The sequence below is a fragment of the Cimex lectularius genome, unplaced genomic scaffold (genome assembly GCF_000648675.2).
Source record: "Cimex lectularius strain Harlan isolate CLEC.00 unplaced genomic scaffold, Clec_2.1 scaffold146, whole genome shotgun sequence".
NCBI lineage: Eukaryota > Metazoa > Arthropoda > Insecta > Hemiptera > Cimicidae > Cimex > Cimex lectularius.
The window spans coordinates 395,083-410,908 of record NW_019392741.1 but is presented as its reverse complement, the minus strand read 5'-3'; the positions used below and the strand labels follow the sequence as shown (position 1 = coordinate 410,908).

General features: G+C 34.7%; 1 protein-coding gene across 1 annotated transcript in view; it reads left to right on the top strand.

Moving 5' to 3' along the window:
• The first annotated feature begins 3,012 nt into the window (after positions 1-3,012).
• The window catches only part of LOC106669940 (inositol-trisphosphate 3-kinase homolog), a 172,431-nt gene continuing 159,617 nt past the window's right edge, over positions 3,013-15,826 (top strand). The window contains exons 1-2 of the mRNA XM_014399841.2: positions 3,013-3,158; positions 3,403-3,468. Of these exons, the coding sequence (XP_014255327.1) occupies positions 3,084-3,158; positions 3,403-3,468 (141 nt within the window). The 5' untranslated portion in view covers positions 3,013-3,083. The remainder of the gene's footprint in view (positions 3,159-3,402; positions 3,469-15,826) is intronic.

Genomic DNA, 15,826 nt, shown 5'->3' with positions numbered 1-15,826 from the left:
AAGACAGGAAAGAGAAACAATACACCCGGAGGGCCGGCGATGACCTCAGCTGTTTGTCGGCCCATAAACCTCCCATATATATAATGGTTTGGGAACAAGGTGCATTCTCGCCACGACTACTGAGAAAAGACGACTATTTGATCTATTCTATTATTGAGTTTAACTAAATTCATCACAAAAGGTTGGGAAGTTTTTGACGTTTGTTATAATAGATGAAATCATACGGGTATTATCAATTCATGCTGATTCAGGTCGGGCGAATTCCGTCCTTTTCGACAGTTTACTGCCATTTCATGATTTGAATTGCTTTTATTGACGAATCAACTTAATCGTTAAATTATAGTTTGTTTGAACGGGTGAAATCATGGCAGTAGTATTTGAATAGTCTTTAATTCGTCGAGTGGTCGTCCATGGCCTCATCAGCAACAGCAAATAGCCACATCACGAAATCTTTTATCGTCTAATTACCATACAGAATCAATCCTGGTTCGAAGGAATAGTTCAACTCAATTCAAATGGTGTAAGTTATTGAATTAGAAAATACATTCCATTGCCACTAAAAAGTTACTATTCATCCAAGTCCTTTGTAAATTTTAGTGTTCAGCTTTTTCTAAACGATTCTCCCGATGAGTTTATTTAACAGAACAAATAAATGAGTTCTCCATGAGGACGTGCTATCTAAAGTCAGGGAAAATTCAAGATCGTGTTTCCGGAAAAGGTCATGACATTGAGCAAACCATGAGATTTTGCCGTTACCTCGGCCGCCGTAATCCTAGACTGTGTTCCTTTATGGCCTTCCATAATTTGATTACGCATTCAAAATGGTACGTATAAATGAAAATTGATCCTACAGTTCGTTACCATTATCGTCACATAAATCCAAAATTGAACATCCGCGTTGTTGACAGTATCTTTCGAACAGAACGGTTAGGTTTACCGATATAGTCTCCAAGGGAAACGATTGGGCCTCGCCAACCCGAACATTAACAACCTTAATTGCGACAAGATTCGAAAAAAACATTTTCACCCAAAAAGTTACTTAAGGTAGTAAAATCTTCCTAAGATGTTCAACTCATATAAATCGATGAAACCTAAAGACTTTGGAAACAGTAGGAGGCTTGCGGAAGAGAGTCTACATCCCTTAAGGCCAACAACTTGTCCAGCGCTTACCAGAGACCAACATCGAGACCGCTTAGAGTTTGCAAGGGATGCCGATATTGGGCAGGAACCGTAATGAAGGAATGTTATGTTTTCAGAAGAGTCCCAGTTTTCTCTCCATTTACCAGATGGACGTCTTCGAGTTTATCGAGTAGCTGTTGACCTTTGCAGCCAATGAAGCATTGCCGGAAGAGGGTCGTTCGGAAGTGGTTCAGTTATAGTGTGGAGTGGAGACAAAATCGAAGTTAGACATTTTTAATAGGCCGTCGGTTAATACCGAAATCTACATGATAGAAATTCTTAAGGAATATGTGATACCAATTTGGTTTATTGGCGAGCAATTATTGTTTGTGCAAGATAAACTGTCGCCACCAGTGTTATGTAGTGTTATGCCAACAGTGTTACATATAACAATACATCCTAAGACGCCCAGTCCGTATTCCTGATTTGAACCACACTGAGAACTTTTTCGAAGTGCTCGGACGTTGGGTAAAACGAAGAAATTACAGTCCTACAGCTTTAACTGGGCTGAAAGTTACCTTAGTTGAAATTTGGGATGAAATAAATCGAGAATTGGTTAATTCTTATTTATGAGAATGCTGAGAAGTTTAGACTGTGTAATAAAAGCAAGAGGAGGTAATTCACCATATTAAGTTGGTTTTATGTTTTATGTTCATACACAAAAATGACTTTTCTTTTTTTAATTTTTTGTTTGTTTTGTTTTGAAAGATATTTATATTTTACCAGCAAATTTATGTTTAATAAATACCTGCATTTAAAAAAAACATCGGTGTTAAGATTACTGAAAAGGCAAGGGCATAAAAAGATATCAAAATTTCAATGTGCGCTACGTTTTTTGTGGTGCAATGTATATTCTTTTTCTTTCTGCAACGACCACCGACAGACGGACGTTGTCTATGTGTATATACTTTCTTTTCTATTGTTGTAACCATTACCAGTGTGATTAAAAGTCTCTCTCACTCTCTCTCTCTCTCTCTCTCTCTCTCTCTCTCTCTCTCTCTCTCTCTCATTTTGATGAACAGGCAAAAAGTAAAAGAATTTGATGAAATCATGTTAAGAGCTGTGGCCATGAGGTGATGGTCTTCAGCTAACATTCACTGCAGAAAGATTTTACGAGCATCATAATACGAGCCGAGGCCATGAGATGATGTTCTTCCGTTAACATTCACTGTAGAAACACTTTACGAATATCGTAATACGATCTGTGGCCATAAGATGATGGTCTTCCGTTAACATTCTGCAGAAAGACTTTAAGATGTATCATAATACGAGCTGTGGCCATAAGATGATGGTCTTCCGGCAACATTCACTGCAGAACGACTTTACGAGTAACTAATACGAGCCGTGGCCATGAGATGATTGTCTTCCGATAACACACTCTACAGAAAAATTTTACGATTTATCATAACACGAGCTATGGCCATGAGATGATCAGAACGACTTTACGAGTAACTAATACGAGCCGTGGCCATGAGATGATTGTCTTCCGATAACACACTCTACAGAAAAATTTTACGATTTATCATAACACGAGCTATGGCCATGAGATGATGTTCTTCCTTTAACATTCTGCAGAAAGACTTTACGATGTATCATAATACGAGCTGTGGCCATGAGATGATGGTCTTCCGATAACACTCACTGCAGAAATATTTTACGACGTATCATTTAAGGGCGGGGAACTCGAATCACGCGAGGAGTCTAATTTTGAAAAGGCCCGGTTTCTGCTGTTTAGAGTTTAGAATCGAGAGTCGCACGAATCGATAGGGTCTCCCCTACCACAGAAAAGGGGCGTTCCTTGCTATGATAGCAGGAACCTGGCCGACAGTAATCGTTCCTGAACCCTCGTGGCATGTTGTAGTTTTGTTTACCCATTTCCATCGGCCGATTCGTTTAGCGTTGTCATGGAGGCGAATTCGTCCGGTTTTCCTCCCGAGACCTACTCGACCGCCTTCAACCTGAGGAACGAAATCAAACAGGTTAGCACGTCCCTCGACCATTTTGTCCCAGGAACGACTGACGTTTTACGACGGCACCGCCTTCCTTCCGGGATCCTCCTCGCTCCTGCCCACTTTGTTTACACAACAAATTAGCCCTCCGGCCGTCACGATTTACATACACGACCCGTCGTTATATTACAAAAAAAAAAAAAAAAAAAAATTACACATATTTAACTCATTTTAATTTTTTTATTAACAGCTTATTTTTAATTTTTGTTTACAGTATCTCTCTTCAAAAGGCTTGGTCAAATTGAAAAACGGAGTCGCCAAAATCACCTCAAATAATAAGGTAAGTTTCTTATATTATGCAATAATTAATTTGTCCATAAAAAATTAAATAGTACTGAATGGATACTCTATTAATATTTTAAAAAATTTGGTAAAAAATGTTCAAAATCTAAATAAAATTAATTATAATATATATGCCTTATGGAACTAATCCAATTTACAAAATGTTTAAATATAAAAATATATAATTATTATAAAATATAACAATATATAAACTGAAACTAAGAAAACAAAGGGAAAAAGTTTATTATTAACTTTATTATAGGGGGTCCTTTTTAAATGGCCTGGCTGAATTTCTCTTGGACCAATCATGCTGTTAAAAAAACGGTTTAATATTTTTTAGTATAATTTCAAATTTTTACCCTTTTTTGTATCAAATCATTATGTAGGACACCTCAAGCCCAAGTTCAACTTTAAAATTTCAAATACGACTCTATACATTTCATCCTGATAAATCATTTTAAAGGATTTTTTACGCTGAAAACAATGGTGCAATCGGATTTGAAATTGGTCAAAAAATGACAGAGTTTTAGGAAAAAGAAACCGGCAGCGTAATTTCGACGAGAAGCTGAAAATTTTACTGTACGTTCGCGAAAATCCGAATTTGTCTCTTTGAAATGACGGAAGGGTTTTAGGTTTTTCAAAAAGATAAAATTAGAGATGTACTCCGGGCTTAGGATTTTAAGCCTTATCGATCTCATCTTGACGGGATTTTGGGAGGTAAATATCGATTTAGGAGGCTGAAGGTCCATTCAATGGACTGATGAATCCAAGTTCACCTCTAATGGCATACAAAATCTTTGAAATTTTTATTGTCATTATCAGGTGGTTGAAAGTATCAACGTTTGATGTGGACTTATCGAAAATAAATTGATCCAAACCAACACTATAGATGATGTTGCTCTGCAACAACGATAAAGAATGATTCTCCAGCTTGATGGATGCCCCAATTCTTTGCAGGTCAGATTTGACACATCACTTCCGGGATAGGTGGTAGGACATCATCGCCTGATCTGTTGGCCTCCTCGGTCACCCGATTTAACTCCACATGACTATTTTCTAAGCGGTCGTTTAAAAAACAGTGTCTTCACCAATCATAACCGGCAACCTCAGCTGAAGAACTGCGGCAAAGAAAAGAAAATGCTTGTCAATCCATCTCCCCGACTCCATCGCTCTGATTACCGGTGAACGGTGGTTAAAAAGAGCAAATTTTTGCATCTTTACGCAAGGCAGGCGTACATGAAAGTGATTAATACATAGGAAATTAAATGTCTGGTTTATTTGTTTATTTTTAAACGTTTTCCATCCTGTCGCATCTGAAATTTTGAAGTTAAACTGGGCCTGAGGTACCCTGTATAATTTTTCTGAAAAAAAGGTAAACATTTGAAAATAGATTAAAAAATATTAAACACGTATTTTTTTTTTTTTATTGCATTATTGGTTCAAGAGAAATTCAGTCGGGCCATCTAAAAAGCACTCTGTATATAAAGTAAGAAAATAGCTAAAAAGCATGTTTCATATAAATATACCTGCATAAGAAAGATTGCATTTATGATTGTGTATAAAATGTAGAAACAAATAGTTAAATTATTATAAAATATACAAATAATATTATATAACAATTACGTAAGAAAAATTTGTTCATAGATATGTAATAAATAGTATATAAAATATGTAATACAAAAATAAACTCAAAGTAATAATAATAACGTTGGTTATAGCTCAAAAAGTAAAAAAACAATAAAAAATTCTCTTCATTTACGTATACAAAAAAATAAATTTATCAGAAAAAGTAACATTTAAAACATATGGAGTTGATAATATTGCATTCAGATTTAAACCGAAAAATAAAATTAATAATATATGCAAACTAAATAAACAAAGTAATATAATTTTATGTGGTGATTAGTGACCGTTAGTTGATGATTATTCAGAAATCGTGAGATGCGGTCTGGTGTGATGTAGGTTTCAGAAAAACATTTTCTTTATCGTGCCGACGTTTCGATCTTTATTGAGATCATCTTCAGGGCCTGGGATTTACAAACATTGTTTAAATTTAACAAATACATATAGGATGTGGAAAAAAGTGAATTTATACAATGCAAAGAATTTTTTTTTTATTCAATCAAAGTATTTCTATTCACTCTGTGAATTTTACATTTAAACAATGTTTGTAACTCCCAGACTCTGAAGATGATCTCAATAAAGATCGAAACGTTGGCACGACAAAGAAAATGTTTTTCTGAAACCTAAGTCATACCAGACCGCATCTCACGATTTCCGAATAATCATACATTGTAAGTGACAATTACTCAATTGATTGTAATGACTGTAAAATGTATACAGGAAAACAAAAACACATGGGAAACAGACATAAAAACCATAGTCATGCTATAAAAAATAATAGCCATATCACAACAGATTAACATTTCAAAATATATACCAAATTAAAAAAAAAACACATTTTAGGTTTTGATATAAAATTTAAATGACAGATCATAGAATATATATGTATTTCAAAACATAGTGCAATAATCTTAAACCAAAAAAAAATTTATTACAACCGAATGTCCTTATTGAAATCGGATATTTAAAAAAAAAACTAATTAAAAAATATATACATTAAAAAGAACGTGCAAACTTAATATTATATTGTATAATAAAACTGCATTTTGATACTAAAGAAATAATAATTCAAATAATAAATAAAAATAAAATAAATTCAAATTTAAATTTTAGCGCTCTTTTGCAATAATTTTAAGAGCTTAAAACAAAATTTTCTTAATGTGAAATAAAAATGATACAAAATCTAAAATAAGTTTAAATAATTTAAAATTCGGTTTAAACAGCTAAATTAACACCTTTGAAGAAGTACCAGGGATGTGGCCCAAACATTGCAATTGAAATCCGCGGCCAAAAATTCTCTCTTTAGTTCAACAAATAACCAACAACCTAGATTTAAAATATTTTACCACTAAATTGAATAAAAATAAAGAATTTACATTTCAAAGTATTGTTATGCTTACGTTTTTTGAATGTAGATGCTGATGATGGGTGAAAATTCCCGAACGTCAAAAAAAAAGTTAACAACAAAAAAATGATAAAAAACTAAATGGAAAAAAAGTTTTAATAATAAATTTAGATGCATATGTATAATTTTTATTATGGCATTTGTTAGGCGAAAGCTGTTTTTAAATAAGAACTAAAAACTTAATAATAAACTAATAACTTTCACGACATTTGAGCCATAATGATGCAGGATATATTTAAAAATAAATATATATCTAGGCATTATAATCCATCAGTGATCAAGAGTTAACTTTAGAGTCTTTAGTAAATAGATTAAGATTTAAAAAAATACATTTTACATGCTGAAAGGCATACACAACTTATATATGTGTATAACACTTTCAAGGACTACAAATGAGAAGAATTATTCATTAGGAAATTTTACAAATATATGGTATATAGATGGCTCTAAAACAAATGAAGGAACCATGTCAGGTGATTTTTGACCAAGCCCAAAATACGAGCAATCAAACTCATTAGGGAAGTACACCTCTTTCAACTGAAATACATGCAAACTACGCTTGTAACTTAGAAAAAAATTAAAAGAGTTACTATGACAAAATAATCTTCATAAGATCGGATAACGAAGCAACTGTTAAAGCATTAACATTAATTAGTCAGTGAATGCATCCAAAACCGGGAGAAACACAAAACAAATCTGATGATATCTTGGTACGAGAGCTCAAAGGAATTTTGGGGAACGAAAAGACAGATTCCCGGACAGAGGAGGATCTGCAAGACCACTCTGTACCTATGTTGGGATAACGAAAACGGACAGAATCCTTCATCACAGAATGTATCCAAAAAAGGCAAAAGGAGAAGTGGATAAAGTGTAGAGTGATAAATACAGTGATAAAAAACAATAAGCTTAAGGTAAAACAACCTTCACTGAGACTGGCAAACTCGCTGCTACAATTAGAAGGGCTAAACTCATAGGAGTGAGGGGTTATATGTTACGCAGGGTGGGCGACCAAGACCCGAGGTTAAATGCCTGGGTAGACTCGTACCCCGTCCCTAAAAGGTCCGGGACTTGGTCGGCTTACGTGTCCTGCATAAATCTCTTGGACTTGTTCACGTACCCAAGATTTTGGACTATTTAATCTCGGGGAGTGATTTGGTGATGTCCGCTCCTTCAAAGATTTCAAATCTAGACCTAGCATACCTATCACACTCTGCGAGGTAGTGCCTTGCCGTTTCGTCTTTTATTTAGCAAAAACGGCAAAAAGGATCTGGTAGAATACCCATTACGGAAAGGTGTCTTCTCAGTGGGCAGTGGACCGTCAGAATACCTATCAGCCTCCTAATTCCCTTCCTTGAGATAGAGAATAGCCATTTCGATTCTGCTGGTTTGATCACCTTAACAAACTCTTTCGATTGATTTGTCCGGGGGATAGATTCCACTCCTTAAGGAATTGTTTCATACCCCAGGAGTGAGGGGCACAATTTACCGGTCATTGGCATCCGAGATATCATCTACATAACATGGATATATGTAATGATGGCCTATTTGTAGGTTGTCAAATGAAGTGGAAGAAACGGCCACCCATATAATCTTCGATTGCAAAGCAACTGCTCAATAGAGAGATAACCTGGTATACAAAGAAAACCTAAGGAAAATAATTGTAGCAACGGTAGAAAATTACCTAGTACTCCTTAGCAGAAGGATCGAGTCGATTGCACTAATGAACTAGGAAAGTACTATACGCCAGAAGGCTGCATGTTTGGGGAACAAAAACCCAACTTCCTTGTATATATCTTCATCATTATCATGTGTATAACACAATATATAATTGTAGAAAGAGTTCTATGTTTTAAATATTAAACAATTAGAGTTCAGATACAGTTATAAAAATTTCTGGGAGTTAGCGAGAAACTTAAAAAAGACTAGATCTATGGTGGGCGGAACAAGGTTGAGGATTTTTTAAAATTGTTTTAGGGGTAACCCACATGGTCGTCGCTCTCTTTCTTAGCTTTGCTTTTCTTTCTTCTTCTTTTTTTTGCGTTCTAAACCTACTAATTTCTTTTACTGTTTCTTCAGCCAAGTTATGTTTTATGATGTAACCTCCACTCTTTTCTTTATCCTATTGCTAGTCTCCCTGTACTTCCGGGCCTCGTCATTTATGGATAAAATAACACAAATACATATAAACAAAGAAACACGATAAAAACATGATAGCCTGGTTCATCTACCCCAGATTACTCGATATTCCTCGGGTCCCCTTCCATTCACACCAATAAATTATTAAAAGGAGAGAAAATTCAAAAGGTGGGATTGAGATGGGAAGTTAGTGTCCGAGTGGATCGAAGTCACGATAGCTCAAGTGGTAGAGCAGCGGCGTATTTAGTCGAAGGTCGTGGGTTCGAATCCCGCTCGTGACACTGACTTTTTTATCTCAACTAAAAATCTTAAGTAACTGGAATAATAAGTTAGATTATTACCGTTTTTTTCTGAGCTGTTTTATACAAAAGCCCAATTTTACAATCACGAAACAGATTAAATGAGCTTCCACTCGGACACCAACTTCCCATCTCGTGAGTGGATCGAGGTCACGATAGCGCAAGTGGTAGAGCAGCGGCGTATCTAGCCGAAGATCGTGGGTTCGAATCCCGCTCGTGACACTGACTTTTTTATCTCAACTAAAACTTAATTAATTGAAAGATATTAATTGGTCAAGCGGACCACGAAAACTAGTGAATTTAATAAGTTAAGTATACCTTCACTAAAGCTGTCCGTGGCCATTTCTTTTGTCGCCGAGAATCAAATAGATTACACGACATTTGAAAAATGGCAGAAAGGAGGGAAAATTCAAAAGGTGGGGTTGAGATGGGAAGTTATTGTCCGAGTGGATCGAAGTCACGATAGCTCAAGTGGTAGAGCAGCGGCGTATCTAGCCGATGATCGTGGGTTCGAATCCCGCTCGTGACACTGACTTTTTTATCTCAACAAAACCTTAATTAATTGAAAGCTAATAAATTATATTCACATGCCGACTTCGTTCACACTACCCCAGAGGACGTGATATTTTTCCAAACCTTTCCTCCTACTTACTACGTACGTCGAACTCTTAATTATAAATGATAAATTGGATGTAAATTTTACTTTGGAAGAATTGATGATTGTTTTGATTAATTTATGTATTGGATTAATTATATTTAATCACTTATATAACACCTCGGAGTCTGAAAAATACTATAATTTTTCCTCTGCATAAAAAGGGGAACTCAAGAGATCCTGCTAATTATAGAGGAGTCGCGTTTGAAAATGTAATTATATATTTCTTTGCTTAATAGAATGTCTTAATGGGTTAACTATGAGTGTATATGGAAATAAAGCGTGGGTTATCGGAAATAAAATTATTTTTACACACAAAAATACAATAGTTTTTAGTAAATAACTGGTCTTAAATCTTAAAACTTTTAGCTTAGAAAAATTTAAAAAAATTAGAAATCAAACTTATAGTGTAAAGACGAGGTTTTCTAATATAATTTTTATTAAAGAATTTAGTACAGGTTTTATTTGGTTTTTATGGCATTCACCTGACCCACCATTCAGCGAGGTAAAAATGCATTTTAATGCAGGAACATTCAAGATATTAAATCCATTATATTTAGTGGTCTATTGATCAAATTACTTCTTCCAATTAATTAATCTTTTTTTTAAAGGTTTTGGTTGAAACGAAAAATGGCAAAAAGGAGGGAAAATTCGAAAGGTTGTAGGTTGAGATGGGGAGTTTGTGTCGAAGTGGATCGAAGTCACGATACCTCAAATGGTAGAGCAGAAGCGTATTTAGCAGAAGGTTGTGGGTTCGAATCCCGCTCGTAACACTAGCTTTTTCATTTCAACCAAAACCTTACGTAAAAACATTAATTAATTCAAGATATTATTAGTATTCTAATTAATTATTCTCAATCTTATGGCTAGTTTCTCAGTGTGAATTTTGCAAATTAAACCTTCATCATAAAAACACTTGATTATTTTAAAATATGACAAAAAAGGCGTAGATTTACAATAAAAGGGTACATTTTTAAGCATTTTAATTTATTACTGTTCTTCATCGTCAAAAGCTCATAAGACCAGTTTTATTGATGCTTTATAGTAATAAAGCGCTTCTGACCAACATTTGAACATTTTCAGGTCACAATTAATGGGGATGATTTATGTATCTGAAACATTACTCGAAACATACCTGACACTAAACAACACACACTGTTTAGAAAGCATAACAGACATAATTAACATCACTAAAGACATACATAATTTGACATAACGATTCCGGTAGAGGAAACAGTGTTACGTCGAAATTTACGGCAAAAATCCAATTTTCTAATTGTTCAGTTATAATCGAACGAGGCAGACGTTTTAGTCACATCGAGTTTTGACGCTACGACGCTAAACCTTCAAAATTCACGTATGAATGAAGCATAAAAGAAAAAGATACACTCAAACAAAAAAATCTTGAAAGAAGCGATAAAAAGCTGTTATTTCCCACTTAAAATTTATGGGTGGAGAGATTTTTTATGTTGAGTTTTGAGATACAACGACACACTAACGAATTTCACTTATATATATGAATGAAGCATAAAAGAAAAAGATCCACCCAAACAAAAAAATCTTGCAACAACGATAAAACGCTATTATTGCCCACTTAAAATTTCTTAAAGGAGAGATTTTTATGTTGAGTTTTGACGATACAACCACACACTATCGAATTTCACTTGCATATATGAATGAAGCATAAAAGAAAAAGATCCACTCAAACAAAAAAATCTTGAAACAAGAGATAAAAAGCTATTATTTCCCACTTAAAATTTCTTGGAGGAGAGATTTTTTATGTTGAGTTTTGACGATACAACACACTATCGAATTTCACTTGTATATATGAATGAAGCATAAAAGAAAAAGATACACTCATACAAAAAAATCGTGTAACAAGCGATAAAAAGCTATTATTTCCCACTTAAAATTTATGGGTGGAGAGATTTTTGACGATACAACACACTATCGAATTTCACTTGTATATATGAATGAAGCATAAAAGAAAAAGATACACTCATACAAAAAAATCGTGTAACAAGCGATAAAAAGCTATTATTTCCCACTTAAAATTTATGGGTGGAGAGATTTTTTATGTTGAGTTTTGACGATACAACACACTATCGAATTTCACTTATTTATATGAATGAAGTGTAAAAATTACACACTTAACAATCGAAATTTTCCGTTTTCACTTTTTATTGAATGAAACTATTATTTTCCAATTGACTAGACAATAGTAAATTTATTTATTTAAAAAAAATGATCATAACTTTGTTTATAACCAGAATAAATCATATTTCAAAAAGCGATAAAACAAAAATCGATGCCAGTAAAAATGGTGTGAACCCATTAAATTCCTTGAATACCTCATTTTCAGACAATTGTTTATAAATAGAACATAACAAATTCTCACGGTACGTAGGATCTTTTTTGAAACGTGGTTGAATTTACAATAAAATCGTAATCGTGTGACCTTTGTGCTAGTTGTTCGAATTGAACGTCGATCAATGGCAGTTTGTGATTAAAGTTGTGTGTTAAATTGTTAGTACTCAAGATTAAACCACCCAATAACATCGAGAATATGCGCACCAATTGATAACTTTGGCTATTGTAGATTCAAATCCAATAGTATAAAAAATCGTGTGGTGTTTAGTGACCGTTAGTCAATGATTATTCGGAGATCGTGAGATGCGGTCTGGTGTGACATAGGTTTTAGAAAAACATTTTCTTTATCGTGCCAACGTTTCTATCTTTAAATTCACTAATTTCGTGGTCCGCTTTACTAATTTAGACTTGAATTAATTAAGGTTTTTAGTTGAGATAGAAAAGTAATTAGTGAATTTAATGAATTAAAGTAAAGTATACTTCACTAAAGCTCTCCATGGCCATTTCATTTGTCGCCGAGAATCCAATCCGATTACACGACATTTGAAAAATGGCAAAAAAGGAGGGAAAACTCAAAAGGTGGGGTTGAGATAGGAAGTTGATGTCCGAGTGGATCGAGGTCACGATAGTTCAAGTGGTAGAGCGGCGGCGTATCTAGCCGAAGATTGTGGGTTCGAATCCCGCTCGTGCCATTGATTTTTTTATCTCAACTAAAAACCTTAATTGATTGTTTCGATCTTTGTTGAGATCATCTTCGGGGCTCAAAGTGTTTGTTTTCTGCGTAATTGTGTCATTCTTGCGTGTCGTGTTGAAAGTGCACGATGTCATTGCGTAATATTCAATTACGCAGAATACAAACGCTTTGAGCCCTGAAGATGATCTCAATAAAGATCGAAACGTTGGCACGATAAAGAAAATGTTTTTCTAAAACCTACGTCACACCAGATCGCATCTCACGAAATACGAATAAGTATAAAAAACAATAGTTTATCCCAAACTGCGTCTCTACAGTGCCGTCAATTCACATAAAAAACATACTTTTCACTTTTACTTTTCAAATACATAAATGTATTTGATATTCCATCTTGTCAAACCTTTCCCCTCTTATCAGATCTGAATTAGATATTATACCTTGATTATAAATAGAAACCAAAAATAAACTATAATTCTTTTCAATTAATTAAGGTTTTGTTTATAAAAAAGTGAGTGTCACGAGCGGGATTCGAACCCACGACCTTCGGCTAAATACGCCGCTGTTCTACCACTTGAACTATCGTGACTTCGATACACTCGGACACCAACTTCCCAATTCAACCGCACCTTTTGAATTTTCCCTCCTCTTTTTGCCATTTTTTTTATCTCGACCAAAACCTTAATTAATTGAAAAGAATTTATTTGGTCAAGCGGACCACGAAACCTAATGTAATAAACTATAACATTGAATTTTGTCTAATCCAAAATGACGAATTTTGACTATTATTATATTGCAATAGCAAACAACACCCAACATATCTCTTTACTGATTTTATCGCCAAGAGGTTTTCTATTTTTAAAAACTTTTTTTAATTTCTTCGTTTTTTAAAATTATCGAACTGTTCCACTCATTGTTATCAATTCTTGTTAGTTCCACAGTAGCAGACAGCGTGTACAAAGTTGAATTGATTCGGTAAAGATATCCAACTGTAAAGAATTGTGTTAACATTGTAAACAAATTGATAATCAATTTTCCTTCCCGCGGAACATTTACGTTTGAATGATTTAGAAATGTAATTACTACCAAATCCAGAAACTCTGATTTTTTTAAGGATTTTAACAATATTGACATCTTAAACGTTTGATAATAAAAATATATATTAAACGTTTAAAACGACGCAGGACTCAATGTAATTCAACAGAAATATATCAATAAAATAATAGATTACTTTCAAATAACACTATTTATTTTATAACTCGCCTCTGTGGCAAAACACATGCACAATGTTGGGGAATAGTGTAAAATGTAAATAGGTAATGTTATAAAATTACGTAATAACAATGCCGATAGAAGATATTTCAAAGTTAAAAAGTGTTTGATGTGAAACAATATAAAGCTATTACCGTAAAACCTCGCATTGTTTTATAATTGTACTTTTTTTTTCGAATTCTCTCCCATCGCGCTTCCAGCCTACGATTTACAGTGTGCCTATCACATGGAATCTTTTAGACCTCGGAAATCCTTCTACACACTATTTACAAAAACGCCAGAGAGGCACTCAGTCCTATTGCAAGTTCCTGTACGAAGAATCTGAAACAACACAGTTATGCAATCCTTAGTACAAAAATAATACTCGCAGAGGGTCAGAAATAAATGAAAAAGAAAGATATAGAAACATAGATATATATAGAGAGAGAGAGAGAGAGAGAGAGAGAGAGAGAGAGAGAGAGAGGGAGAGGGAGAGAGAGACAGGAAGAGAGATATACTTAAAGAGTGAATAAAAGAGCGATAGATAATGAGAAAGTTTGTGGAAGAGGAAACGATAATTAATGAAAAACTGGCGTACTGTAAGGGCGATAATTGAGCTCTCTACTCTTTGATATGTTTTTCAACCGATGAAAGCTTTTTCTTATGAGGAATCTGTGCAAACCCGAAAAAGGGCACTGACAGACAGAGAAGTGGAAAGAAAAAACAGGGAACGAGAGAGAGAGAGAGAGAGAGAGAGAGAGAGAGAGAGAGAGAGAGAGAGAGAGAGAGAGAGAGAGAAAGGGAGTGAGTGAGTGTGAGAGAGAGGGAGAGAAAGGGAGTGAGTGAGTGAGTGAGTGAGAGAGAGAGGGAGAGAAAGGGAGTGAGTGAGAGAGTGAGAGAGAGTTAGAGAGAGAGAGGAGAGAGAGAGAGAGTGAGTTGTGAGTGTCAGTGAGAGGAGAGAGTGTGAGCGAGGGGTGCGAGAGGGAGCAATAGTGTGAAATGCAAAAAAGAGGGCGGGACATTTATAAATGTGTGGCATCCAGCATACTGTAAGGGGGAATACTGAGCCCGTTATTGTTTGATGTATTTTTGATCTGATGTTGACTTTTCGAGTATTCAGTGAAAACACTAAAACAGGGCACAGACAGACAGAAAAGAGAGAAAAAAGAGAAAAGGAACAAGAGAGAGAGAGAGAGAGTGAGNTTGTGATACAACAAAAATTTTTTTTTGTAATTGAGGAAGACCAAATATCAAACACTTCTAACAAAAAAAAGAGAGAGAGTGAGAGAGAGAGAGAGAGAGAGAGAGAGAGAGAGAGTGAGAGAGAGAGAGAGAGAGAGAGAGTGAGAGGAGAGACAGACAGGAAAACAGAAAAAGGTGCATCCATATGGTAGTGTAGTGTTATAAGCAATTTTTCTTATTGAATTAACTCCAAAAAATACGAAATCATTTACATAATTCGCAAAATTCTATTGTCCGTAGAATCAAACCATTATTTTTAAATAATTTCGTTGGCCCTGAAGGCAGATGAGAAGAGAAAGAAGGAAAGTTTAAAAAATAATAAAAATGGCAATTCGCATAAATAAAGGTGTAAAAGGGAGTAAAAATGAATGATATGGTTATGCTAGCTGTTAATCCCGGTCAGGATTCGACAAAAATGTTTGCAAATAAAAAACCCGGGCGGTTTTTGCGATCTTCGGCTTGTTTTAAGCTGTTGACTGCCCCAATTAGAGTAAAGTATCAAAACAGCCTGTACTTGCAGAAAGGGTTCTGATTTCCATCCCGTTCTACGATTTCTCTGTCGGAAAACATTTCAACACCAAGGCTATCGTGTTGCAGTAAAATTGACACTGGCTCTTTTTATTTTTAGCGAATCGTTCCCACTCCGTTAAACTTGACGGCTCTGGAGTAAAAAAAAAAATTATA